The sequence below is a fragment of the Pituophis catenifer genome, unplaced genomic scaffold, assembly GCF_029215685.1.
Source record: "Pituophis catenifer annectens isolate HBS135680 unplaced genomic scaffold, rPitCat1.0.hap2 SCAF_1, whole genome shotgun sequence".
Taxonomy (NCBI): domain Eukaryota; kingdom Metazoa; phylum Chordata; class Lepidosauria; order Squamata; family Colubridae; genus Pituophis; species Pituophis catenifer.
In genome coordinates this window covers 181,262,969-181,284,572 of record NW_027256881.1, presented here as the reverse complement: position 1 = coordinate 181,284,572, position 21,604 = coordinate 181,262,969, and the positions used below count along the sequence as shown (strand labels likewise).

General features: G+C 35.7%; 2 protein-coding genes across 2 annotated transcripts; one reads left to right on the top strand and one right to left on the bottom strand.

Moving 5' to 3' along the window:
* Positions 1-700: 700 nt before the first annotated feature.
* TYW5 (tRNA-yW synthesizing protein 5) lies at positions 701-13,573 on the bottom strand. The gene is made up of 8 exons (XM_070933275.1): positions 13,043-13,573; positions 11,101-11,255; positions 9,952-10,021; positions 9,736-9,780; positions 8,738-8,875; positions 5,930-6,017; positions 3,841-3,957; positions 701-1,016 (listed from the first exon to the last, which is right to left on the bottom strand). The coding sequence occupies exons 1-8, from the start codon at positions 13,136-13,138 to the stop codon at positions 760-762; spliced, it is 966 nt and encodes a 321-aa protein (XP_070789376.1). The 5' UTR covers positions 13,139-13,573; the 3' UTR covers positions 701-759.
* On the top strand, positions 13,388-21,554 carry MAIP1 (matrix AAA peptidase interacting protein 1). Its single transcript, XM_070933276.1, has 5 exons — positions 13,388-13,767; positions 14,899-14,970; positions 16,457-16,583; positions 17,933-18,083; positions 20,887-21,554. Exons 1-5 carry the CDS (start codon positions 13,417-13,419, stop codon positions 20,963-20,965), a joined length of 780 nt encoding a protein of 259 aa, XP_070789377.1. The 5' UTR covers positions 13,388-13,416; the 3' UTR covers positions 20,966-21,554.
* Positions 21,555-21,604: the final 50 nt, after the last annotated feature.

The window sequence follows — 21,604 nt, the reverse complement described above, 5'->3', positions numbered from 1 at the left end:
TGAGTTCTTCTGTTTCCCAAATTTGCTCTTGAGGATTGGGAAAGATTTGGGACTGCAGTAAGAGGGAAATAGTAAATTGCATGCCTTCACTACAGGTCATTAACTCTGTCACAATATAAAGATATATTGAATTTTCTGTGCCAATAAATATTTTCAATGTGATGTACTTTCTTTACCTTTGAAAGCTCATTTTATAAATAAGCTTTGTGTTTTTCTTAAAGTAGATACTGACATAAATTGAACTTTTATTTTCATGAATGGAGCTAAGATACTTTTGTTTATATAGAGAATTGGAATACCATTTGTTAAGAAAATTGAAAGTAGTATCGTATTAAAGATAAGCTTTTTTAAAAAAATACATTCAGTTCAATAAAATGTTTTGATGTTTACTAAAATGCAGAATACATTGTTCAGTACTAATCTTTTGAGTAGATGTAATTTAGAGATTTATTTTTAAATACTAAATTAGTTTTCTAAGCATGAATTTTCCAGTTACACATTTTGCTTCCAATCAGTAGCTTAGATTGTACTGATACTTTACTGGACATATCTGTCGGAGAGAGGCTGTCCTGGCCAGGAGGAAGGGTCAAGTATCTGGAATCATTCAGGATCAGTCTGGAATTGTTACAGACACAAAGGGCAAGGCAACTAACAAAAATAAAACGTTTTGCACAAATTACACCAGTGACCATCCTATTAATTGGTTCACAAGAGAGAGTTTAATATATGTTTCTAAAACAAGTATTCAAAAATGTTTTTTTATTCATAATTACTGCTGTAAGTTTTTTCTTGGATGTGTAATGCCATTCTCCTACCATAGAAGTCTCTGTATTCCTCAGGAAGTTCTTCCAGAGTTTTTAGTGCTCTATTCAAAATCTGTATTGCTCTTGAGGCTGCAGTGAGATCTTTGTTTCCATATGTATCTGTTTTATCATAGTATTCAGAAGAAAGCTGCTTCCAGAAAACACTGACTCCAATTCCAAATTCCTCAGAAGTCACATTATGGAACCACAAGGCTGGGGGAAAGGGGGGGGGGAATTGTGAAATATAGTTTATACATGTACTGAAAAAATATTTAATTTCAAGTTATCAACTAGTAACTGTTTTACAATGACAGCTTTACAGGAAGATGTTTCAATCTTGCAAACATTAACTCTAAATACACCATGTTTCTATAAACTGAAGACTTGAAAATTGTTCTGAAAATATACTCAGGGCTATAGATTCTTTAGGCTAAATTAGATGACTAAATCTGAAATGAAATTTGTAGTAGTGAACTGTAGCTGGGAGAAGACTACTAACCACAAATCCCAGTGAATGAAGTTGAAGCCATTTTTTGCTGATTCTTCAGCTACACATCCGAAACTGTTCGGAAAGTCCCTTGTAATCCTTGATTTTTGACCGGTCATTTAACTACTATTCACAATCATGACAGCCTCAGAATGGATCTTTGAAGACTCTAAGGCACTTCCCATTTCACCTAACAAACTAATTTAGATTTAAGTGGTATCCAGAGTACAGCTTCAAAAGTCTACTTCTAACATTGTGATTTTGTTTTCCCTTTTCTTTCCTGCCTCATATATGCTTACCAGTTTGAGGTCTAAAGAGATTTATACTTCTAAGGATACATATCTAGTAACTATAAAATCATTATTAGCTGTACTAGATGTGCAAATCTCATTGGTGTTCAAACTATTCAGATATGGATTCCTTGAATTTTGAAAGAATTAAAAATCAACCTGTTAATGATGGTTATGCCAAGAGCTTTCAAATTAGCAGATAGCTATTATGACCTATTATTTTTTATGTTTGAGGCACTTTATTCTAATTCAAAGAGCATTCCTCTAAATTATAATGATCATCACTCCACCCTGATTAAATCTAAATTTGATAAGAAAAAGGTTACATCTGCTCTCCAAACAACCACCGACCAAGCCAGCTAGTACCCAAGCCAGTGTGCTAAAAAAGTATTCGGATGAAAGAACAGTCATATAGGCTTGGAAGTAGCCCAAATTCTCACATCCGCAAAATTTTAATAAATAAAATGGACGTAATAAATTGTTGCACTCTCTTTTGGCTCTAACCCAATCATATAATGGGTCCAACATCAATTTAAACATGTAGAGTAAAAATGAGCATTTCTTCAGACTAACACATTTATTAAAAGGCATAAGCTATTGGCTCATGATTTTGGTTACTATAGATCAAACAGCTTTCCTCTTACAGTATGCAGAATAGTAAAACTTGTAAGATGAAGTATATGGTTCAACCTATCCATATAAAAACTGCTATTATTCTCTATTGAAAGCCCAAAGGGAAGCTTCCTGCAATCTGAGTGATCTTCCAGTTGTATACAAGATGAAATGTTGCCTCTTAGACATTTAATCTTATACTAGATTATGACACAAGTCTCACCCTCATTATGCACAGAATGCTAAAAGCAGGGGACCTTATTCCTAAATAAACGAGTATATTAACTTTGACTATCATATATTATGTTACTACATTCATTTTTAATATATTAATGCAGTCTCGTAAATGTAATCAGATACATGGCCTACATCTCTTCCATCTGCTAATATTTCAATATTGCTTGTTTTTTCCCCAATTTCTACTGCTTTTTCTTATGTTAGAATCAACTTGCTTGTAAGAGGGAGTTATTGGAGTTAGAAGGACATGATTTGAGATATGGGTGGCATGTAATGACAAATTTAAGATTAATAGAAATTTTCAAAATCAAAATCATTTGTTAGGTATGTCATATTGAAGGTTTGGAATAATAAATATAACTCAAGATTTATGTCCAAAACTACTTTTGGTTGCTACCCCAAGGTTTTCATAGAAAAGAAATGACAGCCACACAACTGCAGTGATTCACTTAACTATGACAAAAAAGGATGTAAAATGGGGCAAAAGTCACCTATCTTGCTTAGGAATGGAAATTTTGCCCTCAATTATGCTCTTCGGTTGAGGACTACTGTATAGATTACCACAATGTAATAATGGATGGTAAAATTAATAGATGGTTGAGATGGGGAAATTAGCTACTTTGATTAAAGAAAATATTTTTATAGCTTTGCTTCTGTATGAAAACCACTCAGACTTTTTGCTTGAAACTGAAAAAAAATGTTATATTAATTTTATGATTTGACATAATTGTTTAAGACAATTCCACTGTATATTATTAAATTTTAGATCAAAAGGTTAATGTTTTTATATTAGTAACTGTATCAAGGAAAGTTGGAAGCTACAGTTTTCTTATTTTCCCCCCGTCTTTCCTTATTGTCTTGCACTTCCCCCTCCTGAAGTATATTGAAAAAGAATTAACTTGCTTATTATAGATACCATAATTGAATTTTACATTTGATATAGATTAAGGCCATGTAATATTGTGCTGTTCAGAATTTAAAAGCCACATTTATTTCACCAGTGACTTATTAAAAAAATACAACTTATACCATTTAAAAATTAGAGTTTTTATTAATTAGAGTTTGTATTAAGTATTTGGTTTCATAGGTTCTCACAGATAAGAATGGAAGTGTGTTTACTTATTTTTTGGACTCTGGCTTAGCATGATGTGCGAATAGGGAGACAAAAACGATGTCAAAAGCCATGGTTTTACCATGATATATGAGTCAGATCACTATAATTCATGGCTGAGATAGAATTGCCTTTTCACTGTGATTTTAAATGCAATTTGCTGCAAATAAACATACAGTCATAAAAAACAGTCTGGGACTGACTGACTAAATTCTAAATTGAATAAGGCCAAAGAGTAGACAGTCTTCTACAGTCCTTTTAAAAAAAGAAAGTAGCTGAATTTGTTGTTGGTTTTCTTACCAGGAATGAATAAGACATCTCCTGCTTCCAGCTGACATTCATAACGTCTAGCCTTGATAAAGAGAGGATATTTCTTCATATTTGGTTTATCCACATCTAGTACTTCAGACTTTGTGCCTAATGAAGATTTCAATGAACAATCAATGACAATGCTTCTATTAAACTGTATTATTCTTAATGCTACCTGCATAATATTTACACCTCTCATTTGGGAGTAAAACATCCAGGAGAGAAAGACTGTTTGTGTGTGTGTTTATAAACACACATAGAATGTTATGTGCCTCAAGTTGATTGCTGGGCTGCTAAAATGATGGTTTTCCATTTCTCTAGTTTTTTTAAGCTATCAAATGGTACTAAATCAATTTTAACTACAGTGTGGCGCAATTTAAGTCTAAGTCTTTATTAGACCAAATGGGACATCCTTTTCCTGCAATCAGAAGGAACACTACTGTACTGTTTAATTGATCAAAGATATTAATCACACTATTTCATTCCAGAGGAGCTATATTCAGTGAATGCCAATTTGGAAATATATATGGCTCAAGCAAATATCAAATATCAAATCTGTTCTTCAGTCTCATCTAGAATGCAGATGGTGCTGTACAAAGCAACTGTCAACTGATCTTTAGCTATTTGCATCTCATTAGCAACTGCCTACTCTAGTTAGCTATTTTAGTGAATGAAAGGGGCTGTGTTGTTTTATATGTTTTTTTTCCTTTTCCTTTTGTATTTATTTAAAGTTTATAGACAACATCACAGAATGGCTTTATTTAAAAATACAAGTAAGCCTTAAGTTACAACTGTAATGAAGCCTGCTCATTACAGTTGGAAGTCAGGACAGCCATTAAGTGAAGCACCTAATTTTATGACCCTCCATCTCCGCTTTCCCCAATGCAAATGTGCAGGTCATTAAATGAAGCATGGGGTGCCTCAGAGTAGGAGAGATCTTGGCAGGGTGGATAAAAATCTATATTTTAAAAAATAAAAATAAAAATCAGATTTTTTAAAAATTTAAATCAGATTTTTTTATATTTTTATCAAATTTATTTTAATCAAATGCTTTTGGAATAAAAATCTACCTAAAGATACTTTTCTATTTAAGAAACATTAATAATTTAGTTTATTCAGCATGAAATGGAGCTTAATTATGTAGCATCAGGCTGTATATTCTGCAATATTGTGACTGTCGGTGAGTCAGCAGCAGGTCAGAGGAGCTGCTGTGGGACTGAGATGACAGTTGCTCCTTAAAACTTATGATTTCAATCGAGTTGATTTAAATCAAATCCACCCTGGATCTCGGTAATAGTAAAAGTTCCAGTAATTTAATGTCTGTTTACAAAGTTATCGTGTGTGTATCCTGGTCAAAAATCAAGGTTATCCTGGAGGATAAAAAAAAGGATATCCAAATTTATGAAAAACTTTAAAGTTTACAAAGGAGAAAAATGACAAATAGATTCAGGGAAAGAGACTCAATAAAGGATTATTAAAAATACACAACAAATAAAAGCAACAGAATACTCAACAGAATTTTGAATCATCCAATGTTATTAACAATTATGTTGAAGATTTAAAAAAAAACATTGTACACAATGCAAGATAAATGGTATAGAACAGGGGTCCCACCTGGGCCGCAGCCCACTACTAGGCCTTGAGCCATTCGGAACGGGGCTGTGGAACCCAGTTCAGAACATGCACTATCAGCAGGCAAGCATGTGCACGCTCCATTTGTGCGAGTGGCAGAACCATTCGCTCCCCGTCCACCTGTCCACAAAGCTGGAAAGATTGGGGAACTCTGATCTAGAAGATAGCTACCTTAAATAGTTGTAAAAAGGGATTACGCCAAATATCTGAAAGGTAGTTTACTGACAGCTACTAAATATGATCCAGGTTTCAAAAGCAATACATAGTTTGCCTGTCACTGGATCAAAGAACACAAGACACTTATTCCAGGGGACCCTAGAGATATCTGGGCAACCAAAATGGAAACTGGAACATTACAAATAAGGGAAATGTGATCTGAAGCAGCAGAAGTGTACTTCAACCCTTATATGGTGTCTCCTTTTAAGCTAGGTAACCCATACAAACACACCTGATAAATACAAATACGGTGCATCACGGGGACTGAACAGTACAACTCGTTTCTTTCCCATCACCTGAATTAAGAAGTTATCCATTATCTACAAATATAAAAACAGTAAACATAACTGAGTATGCGATCAGATAAGACTTTCAATATTAAATTAGAGCTATCATCTTTACATCATTTATATCATTTACAGTGACTCTGAAAACTATGTCAGATCATGAACCTTTGGTCTCTTGCCCTTTTCTTATGTGGAGAAATAGGAGATTCTCTGTTAATAAAAGAAAAAACATGTAGAGAACACTTAGCATTAAGACAAATTTTCACATTATAAGAGTAAAATAACCATCTCTCGTCTCTCTTTATATTGTTATCTCTGGGTAGAAATACACAGAGAGATTATATAGATACACAACGATTGTAGTATTAGCAGCAAAATATTGCATTATTTCCTGTCCTCCTTGCTTCACTGGAGACATAAAAAAAAAAAAAGGTAATGTCCTGCTCATTGGTCCCAATATACTCCAAGTACAGAACGTGCTGTTGTTTAGATAGATTGAAAGATACTGGTACTCAATCAAAATCTTTAGGCATATGTCCAAAGATATAGAAAGTCTTTTTCTAGCTGTTAACTGTATAGCACAGGTAGAGTGAAAATAAGACTTTTGAAGAGGATATATTACTAAAAGAAATCTGCCCTGGAGAACCAATAGATTACCATATTCCTTTCAGCTGAGAAACAGGATCCAGTCAGAGAAACAGGATCCATAGTAGAGAAATGAGGAACAATGTTTACCAATACACCATTGGAAGAAACAATAATTTAAAAAATCCTCAAATGCACCAAAATGGACAAATTAATGATGGAGATCAAAGAAAGAGATAACTCGGATTATTACAAAGTGTGGAACAGGTTCTATAGAAAGAAAACAAATCAAATTAGATTTCTGTTAGAAAACAGAAATCAAATTAAGAAATAAGAATATAAAGTAAAATTTCATATTAATATACTGGATATAAATGTAAATAATGACCCTGCTTACATAAAGGTTAATTATGAATATTTAAAAATAAAGAGGAAGAGCGGGAAGATAAAAGTTAAGAGTAAAGACAAAAGTCGATGCAGAAAATTGTAAAATTGTATATATCTCTTGTTAGTATTGTATTTTAACATTTGATGTAAATGTATGTGTTTTTGTTTTTTTTTCTCGTTTTCTTTTGCATGTTTGTGTGTTTGGTTTTATTGGTATTGTTTTAAAAATGTAAAATACTCAATAAAAAATATTTTTTAAAAAAAGAAACAATGTTTACATATTTACAAAAAAAAAATAGAAGCAAATTAATATATTCCATGTGCAGCACTGACATAAGGATAGTCCTCTCTTAACAACTGTAATTGGGATCAGACTTTCCATCACTAAGTGATGTGGTTGTAAAGTGTAATGTCACTGACTGAATGATTTAGGGATGGCAATCCTGGCAATGCTCACTGTGAGGACCTCAGGTCATTAAGCAAGTGCCAGGCAGCTCACAATCAGGCCACCAGGGTGGTAAGGTAGGTTGCATGACACATCTGCCATGAGACCAGGGGTAGCTGTTGCCAGGTGAGGACAAGGTGGTAACTAATCTACAAGGCACAGTACAGATTCAGCTGGCTCCTACCAGGTGGAGTAAGATGAAAGAGACTCACTGGAGCAATCTGTGGCCTTTCCTGCTGGCTTCCCCATTGAGTTTGCTTGTGGGAAGCCAGCAGGGAAAGTCGCAAATGATAATCATGAGACCACATAATGCTACAACTGTCACTAAGTGTGAGCCAATTACCAAATATCTGATTGCAATCACATAATAACAGGAGTGCTAGGACAGCTAGAACTTCAAAAACCAATTGTAAGTCTCTTTCATGGCCATTATAACTTCAACTTATTGCTGAATGGTCAAGAAACAAAGACCACTTGTATCTCATTTGGAGGAGCACAATATGTCTGACTAGACTTAATACATTGAGGGATACTCATAAAACAGCTGACGGACTATGCAGTATCTTTTTTTAAAAAGCTGTTAGCTAGGTCAGAATATATTCATAATCCAATCCAAAACATAATACCAGCAAACTTGGTGATGCTAAGAAACAAGAAATGAGAAAGTTGCCCTAAATGTATGTAGTTTTGTAGATACTGTAGTACTAGTAGTTTCAAAAGCAGTCACAGTGGCATTTTATCTATCAATCCAAATTCCTGAATCAGATATGAGAGAAATTCTTTGTCACAGTTATTTCATTCATCAAAAACTACCTCATACTTCCTCGGTTATCCAATACTCAAACTCATGGCTCCCAAACCCTGCCATCAAACTTTCTTCACATATGTCATTGCTCATTCATTATATCCCATTAATAATCATTCCTCCAAGTGAAATTATAAGAACAAAGTAGAAATGGCTTAGTCCAGAATTAAGGCTTTTCTAGTTGTATCTAAATGGACAAGTTGTATCAAGCACGGATAAGAACAAATATTATTGGAGAGATTCCTGAAGAACTTCGTAAGGATAAGAATGTTTTATAACTTTTTTAAAAATATGTTTCGCTGTCTTTTTAACATTCAAATTGGATTCATTGTGTTAAGAGTTTATTATTGTTTGATGGAGCATAAATCCTTAATCTTGATTTAGAAAAAGAAGTCTGAAAGTCCTTAGTTTAACACCTAGTGTTCCTTTTAAATATTTTTTAAAGAAACAGCACAAAACCCTCTTCACATACAGGTCAAAATGAGTTTAGCATACTTTTCATTAATAAATGTTTAGGAATATATTATTTACATCATAGTGTGTCCAAAGTTGTAGACCTTCTGAACTTATGCGGAAGACAGTAGAGAAAAACTGTTCCTTATCAAAGTATTCTGGAATTTGAATGTCATCTGCCAATAAAGGAAACTGCTTTCTCAGATCTGCAATATCCTGAAATAAAAATATTTATCTTGACTAGAGTTCTATATTGTGCTAAATTATAAAACAGCTTTTAGAAATCATAGCAAGGTTCACACAGCATACGAAGCCAAAAGCAAACCATCCTATGGCTTAGTGCAATGTAGTAATCTAATTACATCTGAAACCTCTGGAAGAGGAAAATGATTATTAAGATGTTACAGAAAGACAAAAGGACCTTAGTCAATAACTGTAAGCCTACTTGTTTCCTCCCCCATGAATTGCAAAATTTATTCAATTCAAGAGATTTTGATTAGCTTGGGCTACCAATAAGGCATTTAGAACAAGCCAAGTTTCCAGGCCATTCATCAAGTTTATCCGTATTTCAACTGAGCAAGTTCAAATAATACACAATAAGCATGGTAATTGGGCTTCATTTGAAACACTTCCTAGATTCATTTCCAGATTCTGAAGAAATTGGGGCATACATCTCACAAAGGATAGAAAAAATGTGAATATGTTAGGAGCAGTTTTAATATTGAATTATTGAAGTTAACATGGGTAAACAAGATAACATTTGGTTCAGAAATTCGGTTAACAGTCCAATGAAATACTGTTTTTCAAATTTCTTTCCAAATCATGAATCAGGGAGTTGCAGAGTAGGATAAAACTCTTTTTGCAAAAATATCTATTTCCTCATCTGTCCCAGAAAATAACAGTGATAACACTAGTCAATCCTTTTCTCTATCAGCTTTATGATTCTCCATTCTCTCCATTTAAACATAGTAAAAAAGCACAAACTAAGGACAAAATTTATGTAAGGATTATCTAGAATAGCTCAGAGGAAAACTAACATTTTTAGGATTAGTTTTTATCTTACACAATGTACTCACCTTTCGGGGATCATCTCCCAGTGATCGTAAATAATACTTTTCATCCTTAAAGATACAAACACATGGAAAATAAATTGCAATGAACAGGCACATTAATATTTAATTGACTTATCAAGTGCCATGTAGTTTGATAACTGAAAAAGAACCTACACTAAAAATCCTACACTAAAAAAAAATGAGCTGAACTAAACTATTAGTAAGCAGATAATATATTACCTCAGAAAGAAAATAATCCAAATGTTTGATTTCAGCTGCTCTCTTTACAAATACATCAAAAGGCAATGTTCTGAAATTCAAAACAAAATTATCAAAATATTTTAAACAGATGGGACTGACTTTTAACAATAACTATCTCAAAACATCTTCTTTGATCAAAGAAAAATGATACAATTAAGAACAGCTGTTTAACATTAATACCTAATATCCTTACTAGAATTTAAATGCCACTGACATCAATGAAATGAACTTCCTGAAACAGACTTAGGATCAGTTTGAAATTTTTTGCAGATCAGTTACTGGTAAATTTATGTTGGTTGTCATATAAATGGATTCAATTCTTCTAGTCAATTAATTAATCTAGTGAAGCATGTCCACTAGCAGAATTAGGAATAGAATCCTCAACAATTCCCAGTCCTGTCTACTACTTTGCTCCCAAAATGCTTTCTAGAAGATTGGTGGATCTTCCCAAAAATTCAGGTGGTGATGCTAAGGGCACAGGGGGGCATCAGGAGCTATTGTAGGGAAGGATTTTCCTTCTCCAGCTTAATACCTTGAAATTCCTGGAAGAAACTGCATGAAGAATTCCTAACAATATGAAGAGATAGCTGGATCCCCTCTTCCACATGACAGAAAACTGTAAGAGTAACCTCAGTAAAATACATTTCATGTTGAAACTAATGGCTTAATTTCCAAGGATGTTCTCATACAGACATTAGCTCCATCAAACTACTTGATACAATATCACTTTATGATTTTTGTTCATATTTGTGGTAGTATGCAGAATTGCTTTCATTTTTTAATGAGAACAAGTTTGTATAAGAGACAAGTGGGAGAGTCTGAAAATTTGGTCTTACACTTATACACAAAGCCTACCAACTGTAGCCATCATGAAAATGTGTAGCTGGATTGACAACATAAAGTCAGTACAAAAATCTCTACTATCTAGGTCGGGAAAAGCTAAGTGAGCCATAAGATTTACTAATGCAAATAATTCTATAGCTGCTTGTTTTCCTTCCCAAATGGCACATCTCGTTTGTTTTGAGCTAAGCATGGCATGTGACAAGTCTACATCTAACTAGAACAGCAACATCTGAGTTGCTACCAGTTCCCACTTACAGAAACAGAGTAAAGCTTGGAACAGAATACCTATACACAAAGTTCTTACTAAGGAAGTTCATCTGTGGCACAGTGGAAACATGAACCTTTACTTCTTTTTTTCCTGATGCTTGACAAAGGTAATCTGTTGTCCATTTGGTCACACAAGGGCCCAGATCTATTCCTTTCAGTACTGCAGGCTTTCTCTGAGAATGAAAAAAAAAAAAGTTATTGTATTTCATGCCACCATTTTGCTATTAGAAACAAACAAACAAACAAAAGGCTATGACTTATCTTCTACTCCCAACTACCCAAACCTAAGAAAAGCATATATTTTCTTAGAAAATTGTGTATCAGTAAAATGAACATCTATATTTCTAATTTATGATTTTTCTAACAGAGCATGCTTTAGTGAAATACATCATATTAATCTTTATTCTAATGGCAAGATAAGCAGTAATGAACACCCTACAACACAGTACTGGATTAATCTACATTTTACAGAGTTTTGCAGCCTAATTCTTAGCACAACTACTTTGAAGCAAGGCCCCCAAATTGTAACTGGTTTCTAAATAATATATTTAGACAAAGTTCACAGGTTCAAGCCAATACTTTAATTAGATTGTTTTTCAATAAATCTATGAAAGAGACAGGAAACAAAGTACTGTACTGGAAGAACATAGCAGCAAATCTAAATATTAAAGGCAAAACTCAAATTGACTATTTAAAATGCATAGATTACTTTAGTATATTAAGAGACAAAGTTGATGGAATGAAATGTATGCTAAGTCCAAAATTAAATAGCAACTTCTATGGTAGGTCTAATTGCAAAAAAATGCTGCATGCCTATCCTTCAAATTCAACACATTATCTTCTAAGCATTAGTTAAGGAAATGAATACAACAAGCATTATCGGGGCCAATATGCCTAAGGATATCTCCCCCTCTGCCCCCTTGATTTTTAAAAGGATTTAAAAAAAAAAACAATAAATAGAAATATTTTAGGGATATGCAAACTGATTCAAATCTGAAACACCCCACTTTGAGGGTCAAAAGCTGTTTTGAATGCAAAATGGGCTTTTCAAGACTTTGGAAAATTGTTTGAAAGTGTTTCACATTCAAAACACATTCATGATGCTTGACCCACCTTATTTCACGCTTGAACCAAAATATTTTGAATTCAAAACAGGTCACTTCAACATGGTTGAAATTTGTAATATTCTGCACATCTCTAGAAGGTATGAGGTTGAAAAATAAAGCAACATCAAACATAATCAGAATTTCTAACAATGGTTTTGAGTGCCACACACAGCAGCTTTTTTTTTTTTTTTTACAAATAAAAGTGTGGTTGGCTGCAATTGAATGTTGGGAGTATGCTTATGTGATCAGAAAAAAAAACCCTCAGAAAAACACAATGAGAATTCTAGGAGGCTAAAGACTGCTGGGGAATATTTATTCATTTGTGGTAAATTAGCATGTTGTGAACACATCTGAACACATCCACTTTGGCAGATACTTTCTGAAAGTGCACTTAACATGCTACCAAAATTAGCCTACAATCAACATTCCAAACATGCCAATTAAAAAAGAAACGGTTAATTAATTATCTCCATCTCCTATTTTATCTGAAGAAGGAAAAGATGTCTTGCTTTATGTGCACCTGGTACTAGTTTAGGATGTAAACACTAACCACACAGAGCACAGCAAGTACTAGATTAAACGCAGGATTAATTAGAAATGTATTCTTTTCCCTGAAGTCCAAAAAACAAAGGACCCATCTGAGTACTATATATATAGAACGGTTTTTATTAATACTTATACCAATTACTCCTGCCTATTTTCCCCGTAACTGCGCTAAGAGAGACCGGCTTAGAAATCACAACCTCCGTTTTTTTAGGCCAGCACCTCCACCACTACACCACGCTGGCTTTCTTTATCATGCCACGTTATTTAGAAACGGAAAAAAGGCGTTTGAGCCTCCAGGTTTCACTAACCAGAGGATAGACGTCCTGCAAAAAACGTTCCCGGGTAACCCCGGTGTACTGCGGGACTCGCTGCCTCTCCATGCCCAGCTCGGTCACTTCCTCCATTGGGTCCGGCGGTGATTTCCCTCCGCTGGCAACGAGGCCTCCTCGCAAAACCAAGACCTCCCCCGCCAGACTCCCCGTGCCCTGAAGGCGCCCACACCACCGGTGGGAGGTGGGCCCGCGAGGAGAGTCTGTCCCCTGCTATACAACTCAAGGGCGGAGCGAGGCGCCCGCCTCCCCCTCCTGCAGGCCCGAGAGGCTGCGCAAAGGCCTCTCCTTCGCCGCGAGGGAAACCTGTTCGCCGCCTGCCGATCCCCCGGCTTCTCTTCCGTCGCCGCGGAATGACGGGAGGGCCGAGGCGGGGAGTTATGGGGCTGACCCGCGGAGTCCTCTGCAGGCGCTGCTGGTGCTGGCAGCTGCGGGGGCTCCCCGCCTCCCCGAGAGGCTCAGCCGCCCAGCGCGGAGGGGTCGGGCGCCTCCTGCCTCTCTCTGGCCGATGCCCGTTTCTGCCGCTGCCCCCCGCGCGCTTTTATAGCAGCGGCAACGGCGGCCCCAGGTCGGAAGAGCGGACGTTTTTCTTGGGGTTCCCCAACCCCTTGAGATGGCTCCGCACTCGCCTCTACTTCTTCCTCATCCGCACCTACTTCGACCGCGACTTCAGCGTCCAGGAGTTCATGCAAGGGGCGAAGCACGTGAGTCGTTGGTTGAGCCGCCCCGCCGCATTTCGGGGTGTTATATGTTAAAAAGAAGGACAGCTTTCTCCCCCCCCTTTCTTTTTAACACCCCTCCGAGGAAGCTTTGGGGTTCGTTTATGGCTGCTTAAATGAGGTGGCTCTTGTCCTCCTGCTCTGCCTGTGGGTCGTCGTCTTTTTCTACTGCATCAGTTTTTAAGCTCAATAAAATCACAAGGTCCTGCCCTTCTGTATTTTGCATTAAATGAACCCAAACTGTTTACTTTTTAAATGTGCACCAAGACAGCGCTGCATTGCATGCTTAGTCTATAGAACCTGCACCTTTATCGGATTCTGCATTTCAAATTGAGAATGTCATCAGTTGAAAGACTAGAAGGAATGTTTTCACTATAAGGGTGGATAAAAATCGGGTTTTTTTAAAAAAAATCGGGTTTTTTAAATTTAAATCAGATTTTTTTAATTCAGTTGGATTATTTTGATTTTTATCAAATTTATTTTAATAAAATGCCTTTGGAGTAAAAAAAATCTAAAGATAGTTTTCTATTTAAGATACATTAATAATTTAATTTATTCAGCATGAAATGGAGCTTAGTTGTGTAGCATGAGGCTGAATATTCTGCAATATTTACATTTTTGGTAAACTCATTCAATGAATCCAAGCTCTGCAAGCTAAATAATAGGAAACCTTCATTTTGTTTGCAAATAATAATATTAAAGATTCTAACTACCAGCAAGAATGAGTCCTTACATTTAAAGATCACCTGTCATTTCAGATCCATCATGGCAGTGCCTGTTAGTGGGCATCCACTTACCTGCTGTCTGCCACATCCCTCACCTTGTTGTCTCACTGCCGCATCATCAGCCATCCCATTAAAGTGAATAGGACTGTCGATGATTCAACAGTGGGTCAGAGGAGGAGCCCCTGCAGGACAGAGATGACAGTTGCTCTTTAAAAATTATTTAAATTGAGTTGATTTAAATCAAGCCTTTTTATATTACATTATTAAATTTAAATCGACTTGATTTAAATCAAATCCACCCTGACTATAAGCCCGTTAATATAGTTGAGCTGCAAACTTCTGCTTAATTGTAGGAATCTTAATTAAAGTGGCATTTTTCTCTGTTTTCTAGGCCTTTACTGTTGTTTCAAGGCTAATTTCTCAGTGTAAATACGATGTATTGGAAGAACTTGTATCAAAAGAGGTAAAATATTTAATATTTCTCATATGTGAAAAACAAGATTCTCCTCACTGTTCCTTGAACTGAACATTTCTTTTTTTACAGAGAACAGCATCAGCAAGCTTTTCACAACATAGTGGATTTGTTAGGTGTCAGCTCCTATATTTGCAGTATAAATTTGGCCATGTTGGCTAAAAATTGTAAGCATTGAAGTTCTGTGTCTTTGGATCATGTGAGAGGGGAGACCACTGCCTTAAGTTAATTAAAAGTGGAAGAAACAATTTGAATTTATATTCTATTCCTAAAGAAGAACAAGCAAATAGCATCTAAACTGATAGCTTTTTATTCCTAGAAACTCTGTCAATTTATGTTTGATTTTCTTAAAAGGGCAACAATCAAGTTATGTCTTTTCTTCAGTGTAATTTAACCACCATAACTGCTTGTTCTCTTTATTCTAATTTAGGTTTTCTCATAATTTATCTACTTCAGTTGCACTGTCATTTCTAGAAGTAGGATTGAATTAATTTACTTTTACAACTTTCATGCCACTTCATTTCCCAAAACAGAACTGCCTACAGTTTTAATATAACTTTTAGTAAAGAAGGGATGGTATGAATATCCAAGACCTTCCAAAAGGGTGTCGACATGACTTTCTCTCAGTAGTGGAACGCTTACCTGGAGTCAGTTTTCCACCGCATCAGCTTTGAACGGCTTTTAGAAGGAAGACTAAGTCTAATAGAACTATTAAATGTTTTATAAGGGTGCCTTTAAGGGCACACAGGTAATCCTTGATTTACAACTACAGTTGTACCTAGAGTTTCTGTTGCTAAGCAAGACAGCTTTTAAGTGAGTTGTGTCCCACTTTACACACTTTTTTTGCCACAGTTGTTAAATGAATCACTGCAGTTGTTAAATTAGTAGCATGGTTGTTAAGTGAATGTGGCTTCCCCATTGACTTTGCTAAAAGGTGATTGCATGATCCTGGGGGCAGTGCAACTGCCATAAATACATGCTGCTTACCAAGAGTCCGAATTTTGATCACATGTTCATGGGGATGCTGCAGTGTAAGTGTGAAAACCAGTCATAACTCATTTTTTTTCAGTACCATTGTAACTTAGAACGGTCACTAAACAAATAGTTGTAAGTGGAATATTACTTGTATAGAAGACTATTCCCCTCATCAGTAAATAATGTCTACAACAGCCATTCATTGAAAGAGGTTTTCTCCCTTGTATGCTCCCTTCCCAAATTACTAGTTTCTACATTAAATTGGAGCTTCAGAATCCACACAAAGGAGATCAACCATAACCAGATTCATCTAATAATTATTTAAAGCATGTTTAAATAATTTATGTTTAAAAAAGTACTTCACTTTTGAAGAGAGAAATTCAGCATAGAATTCAGCAGAGAGAAATGGCAGCATAGTTTTCAATAACTATCTTATATATTAAGTGAGTTGGTGTAAGGGAATTAGTACACACTAACATTAACAATTCCATTTCCAATCCAGATGATTCAGGTGTTAAGAGAGAAGCTCTCTTCATTGTCCGAAAACCACAGAAAAGCCTTGGCTGCGGAGATGGATGAAATTATGTTCACAGCAACAGGAGATGTGGGCATTTACTATGATGACAGTGGTATGCCTTCATTCTATTTCACACGCCTTAAAAGCATCCCTCAGTCTTTTTAAATAGGGCTTAAAATTGCTTTTCTATCCATTTAATTACAGTATTCATGTTGAGCACCTGTTTGCTACTTTGACATGTGTCTGGTTTTGTGTCTATTTCATTCTGCCAGCAATCTTGTGGACCCAAGTAAAATCAAGGATAGTTATTATTATTTTTTAATGGCTCTCAAAATGTGATCTAGGAATCCCTGGAGGTTCCTGAAACCCTTTCAGAGGGCCCATGAAGTCAAATAACTTTTTTAATTTCTCAGTTTTAATTTCTACTACTATTTAGTTACTACTAGTAACTAATAATGGACATAATCCATACAAACCAAAACTCCCTGGGGTCCTCAATCATTTTTAAAAATGTAAAGGGATCCTGAGATATTGTTCTAAAACAATGGAACCTGATATATAGAATGAACTTTATATCAACATGCAATTGAGAAGCTCAATGAGTTTGCTTGGCGCTTTAAGAAGATCCAGTTTGCTAGTTAAATACATGCTCAGAAATTGGTGAGAAAGGCCTTTTATACCTTCGATCATCAACTATACTCCCAAGAAATCAGTATGAGATGTAGTACAATGAATCAGACTCAGTATTTTTTTTAAAAAAAAAAAAAGTACACAGAGCTAATTTTCTCCTGTAGGTTGGCCAGCAGGAAAACAACTTTCATAATTTTATTTTTAAGTTGAATTAATCACTTGAATGGCAAACATTAGAAACAATAATAACTAATTCATACCCATGCCATGAATTTTCTCATTTGATATCTACAAACATACATAGAATTATGTTGTGTTAGTCTTAGTAGGAGAAAGCAATTGATTTGTGTCTATACCACTTCCTAGATTTTTGCTGGGAAGAGAAAGGAAAATACAGGAGAACCATCTCTCCTGTGTTAGAGGTGGAAGCAGTTAATAGGTTCTCTGGTAGCTGAAAGTTGGCTGCAACTATGAGTGGGTCATGGTTGAAGAGTCATATACCTCCAAAAAAAAAAAATTACACCAGAATTCTGGCTGGTTTTGTGCATTGTGTTAATCCATAATATTATTGGTCTGCATCCTGTTTGTTATGTATGTTAATTGTTACATATTTAGGAAACTCTGGACAAGTAAATTTTGGATTAGCCTAATACGTGAACCAAGTATATGGCAATTCATGCTTTGTCTCTGAAGAGGCTTTGGGGGCATTGCTGTGCTCAGTTTTTCACTCTGTGTGTGTGTGAGAGAGAGAGAGAAAAAAAAAAGAGAGAGATGTTTTCTTCATGTATTATGTCTTTCTCTGTTTCCAAATCTATCTTGCGCTGTAAACAGGCAGGAAGTTTGTTAGTATCCTGATGTCGTTCTGGTATCTGAGCAGTGCTGACATCCCTGATAAGACTCCAGATGGAGCCAAAGTGTTCCAGATTGCGCTTAGCGGTGAAAACACACCTAAAAGAAGACATCTTTTATTAGCAAACTATGAGTAAGTCAGTCATTGATTTTTCTACCTGATTGTGGTTTTGTTCTTTGGGTATGGCGAAACTTCAGTGTACTTTAAACAAGGTTAGCTCCATAGAATATAAGTGATGCTGCATCTTGAGCAATATGCCTGACTAATCAAGAGAAAAAATGAATTTATTGGAAGGCCAGTGTTGCAGAGAATAAAGATCACAGGCAGTACAGTATGAACAAAATGTCCTAGGAAGTCAGTAATAGCTTAAATTGATCTTTCAGAAAGCAAAGGTTTATAATCAGTTTATAAAGGAGAAAATGGACAGGACAATTTTTTCTATCTAATAAGTTTATTTTAGCCTAAAAGAGGTATCTGAAGAGATGGGATTGGTTTATAAAATGAACAATGAAGAGTTAATACTGTAACAAGATAATGTATAATGAAGAATTTTGATTGGAATGATTATGGGAGACCACTTTTATATTGTTTGTAGTTCACCCAGAATATTTGATTGGCCAGCAGCATAACAATATTTTAATTAATAAATACATTGCCACATTTCTAGTACTTTTACTGCTTTTAAAATAATGTCCAAAAATATTTTTCCCTTTTATTATAAAAGTAATAGAAGTTAGTCTTGCAAGAATCAGTTTTGTGTGACTGTTTTCATCCACCACCAGAAGAGAGGTTGTGCAGCCAGGATTTCTGTTTCCTCCTTAAAGCTATTTGCAAAAGTCTGGAGCAAAGACTCTTTGGAGCAAATTTGGGGAGTGAATGAGTGGCTAAAAACCATTTTGGTGGATCAAATGTAGACATTTGTCCTTGAGATGCTTTTCAAGAAAAAATGAATCACTTTGTATCTGGTTTTTCCACATAAGATTTCCAACTGCAAACCATTTTCTCCACATTTTGTCATTCATATATTAGAGAAAAAATGAATGTGTATATTGGAGGACTGTAGCTCTATATTGGCTTTATTATACTGTGTGGGATTCTCTTACATTCTCTTTCTTGTATAATTTATGAGAATTAATGTCCAACACATCTGCAGAACATGTGGTTGGGATGGCTATTCAAGAGTGATGGAAGCCAGAGCAGCATTCACACACATAAATCCAAATATGAGGATGGCTTTTAACAAGGCAGTTAAGAATACCTTTCTCCTTAGCTGTAAATGAGAAGCAGATGTTTAGAGAGAATGGTTCTTAAGCAGAAGATTGTGTATATTTCCAGTTCTAAGGACTGAAAAATGAAAATGAATAGGAGTCTCTCCTCTCTCCATTTTTCCCGAACAATTTTATGTTGAGTATAGTTAAAACACGAAAACTTCAGAATCTTGTATCATTTAAAAATATTCTCTTGAAATTTTTTGTAGTGATCGCAATTGGTATTTTTCTTTGTATTAATGACTTATTGATTTATCTGCCTTCTTTTAAGATCAAGGTTTCAGGTTATTATGTTTTCTTATGGTTTTGGAGACATTTTTGAAAATATGAGGGACTTTGCATAGAATAATAATCAAAGCCAATGAGATAAACCCTCAGGTGGTTCTAATAAGTAATAGACACTCCAGCAGAGAACAGTTCTTGAAAAACAATGTACAGTAAATGTATTCTAAAGAAATGTCAGAATGACAGGAACATTTTGGTTCATTCCTATAGCTCAGTGATGGCTAACCTTTTTGCCATCGTGTGCCAGGAGGGGGGGCAGGGGAGGTTCGTGTGCATGCCCACACCCATAATTCTATGTGCCCCACCCTGTGCATGCGCACGCAACCACTCCGCTCCTGGCACGCAATGGCCCAGTAGGCCCGTTTTTCTTTCTCACCTGGCTCCAGATCCTCTCTGTGCATCTGGGGAGGGCGAAAACAGGCTTTCCCACTTCCTCGGAGGCCCTCCGGAGGCCTGAAACGGCCCATTTCCCAACTCCTGGTGGGACAGGAAGTGACTTTTTTGCTGTCTCCAGCCTCCAGAACCTCTGTAGGAGTGGGAAAGCCTGTTTTCACCTCCCCAAATGCACAGAGAGGATCTGGAGCCAGGTGAGACAGAAAAATGGGCCTTCCCTACACCACCACAGGCCCTCCAGAGGCAAGAAACAGACTGTTTCCTTACTTCTGGTGGGCCCAGAAGGCCCGAAAATCAGTTGGCCGGCACACGCATGCGCACCAGAGCTGAGCTGGCATGCCCACTGATATGGCTACGCATGCCACCTGTGGCACGTGTGCCATAGGTTCGCCATCACAGCTATAGCTTTTCTCTGGCTCCAACTGGATGTTTGCATTTAATCTAGTGATCTCTGCTTTTTTTTAATTATTATTTTAAGGGATGCAATAAATAAAAAGTATCAGTTATGAATGTTGACAGTGAAAACAAGTACTTTAGATAATCAGTTGCTCCATTCGCACAGCCTTTTTGTATGTCAACATCATAAAAGATTCCAACATTAATTACTGGAAGAGCATATGGGCATCCAGTTTCTTTGTATGCTCAACATGCCTTCTGCCTTCAACCTAATGATATGACTTGAATAAACCTCCAGATTTCATTAATGTTTATTTATTAATGAAAGTGTTCATGAATGCAACTGTTAAGATGTTTTTGAAATCTTCTGCTATGTTTCTTGCTTTGTCAATTTAAATCAGATTACTTATCTGATTTACCTCAGTTCTTATCTGAGAGATTTGGCAGCCAAGTCTTAAATCTATTTTTAGTATTATGTTTGTTCACCACTTTAATATTACATTTGTGTTTGTAATATTAAGGCCATTCACAAAGGGTTTGTTGCTTGACTTATGCAATTGTCTCTTCATTGTTTTACTTTGTTTTTCCTAAAGGTTTCGAAGAGAATTCACACAGGGTGTGAAGCCAGACTGGATGATTACATGGATTGAACACCCAAACCTATTGGAATAAGTTCCTAGAACAAAGACTTACTAGTAATATTTTGGCATATCAAGAAACATCTCAAGATTTGTATGCCACAATACATAGTGGACTAATTTTGTGGTGTCTGCCTGAATACCATCATGCTCTGAACAATATAAATAATGTCTTTCCCATCAGAGTTGAAAGCACAGTTTGGACCAATGTGTAATGGGGAACATGTTAGGTTGGTATGATAAACATCTTGATGTGGTCTGGAAGAAGATAATTCATAGTTCATAATTGAACATTGCATCTTTATTCTTCAACCATCGTCAGAAAGTGAAATGGGTGGTCTCAAAAAAATAAAAAAAGAGAAAGAAGTGATCTTCCAAAAATCAGACTTTACCTGACTCCATTGATACACAGTACTTAACAGCCAAGGTCTTGATTTTAGAATCAAGTACACTAGAATGCATAATTTACTTTTCAGTGGACATATTATCTGGATCATTCAACAATGAAAGTAAAGATGTTTCAATAGACTTCATATTTATACAGAATTAAGTTTTGTACTGTTTTTTTACTTTGGTACTTTTTTCTGTATATTTGGTAATGAAAGTAAAAACTATAATTGCCATGTGCAACTTTTAGCTGAGAAACAAAATACGGTAGTGTGTGTGGTATATG

Coding starts and splice junctions, on each gene's coding strand:
- TYW5 (XM_070933275.1), bottom strand. CDS start 13,138: ATGGAGGAAGTGACCGAGCTGGGCATGGAGAGGCAGCGAGTCCCGCAG. Junction 10,022..11,100: donor AGTAAGAACTTTGTGTATAG/GTATTCTGTTCC, acceptor TTTGAATTTCAG/AACATTGCCTTTTGATGTAT. Junction 6,018..8,737: donor AACTTTGGACACACTATGAT/GTAAATAATATA, acceptor TTATATTTGTAG/ATAATGGATAACTTCTTAAT.
- MAIP1 (XM_070933276.1), top strand. CDS start 13,417: ATGACGGGAGGGCCGAGGCGGGGAGTTATGGGGCTGACCCGCGGAGTC. Junction 13,768..14,898: donor TCATGCAAGGGGCGAAGCAC/GTGAGTCGTTGG, acceptor TCTGTTTTCTAG/GCCTTTACTGTTGTTTCAAG. Junction 18,084..20,886: donor CTTTTATTAGCAAACTATGA/GTAAGTCAGTCA, acceptor TTTTTCCTAAAG/GTTTCGAAGAGAATTCACAC.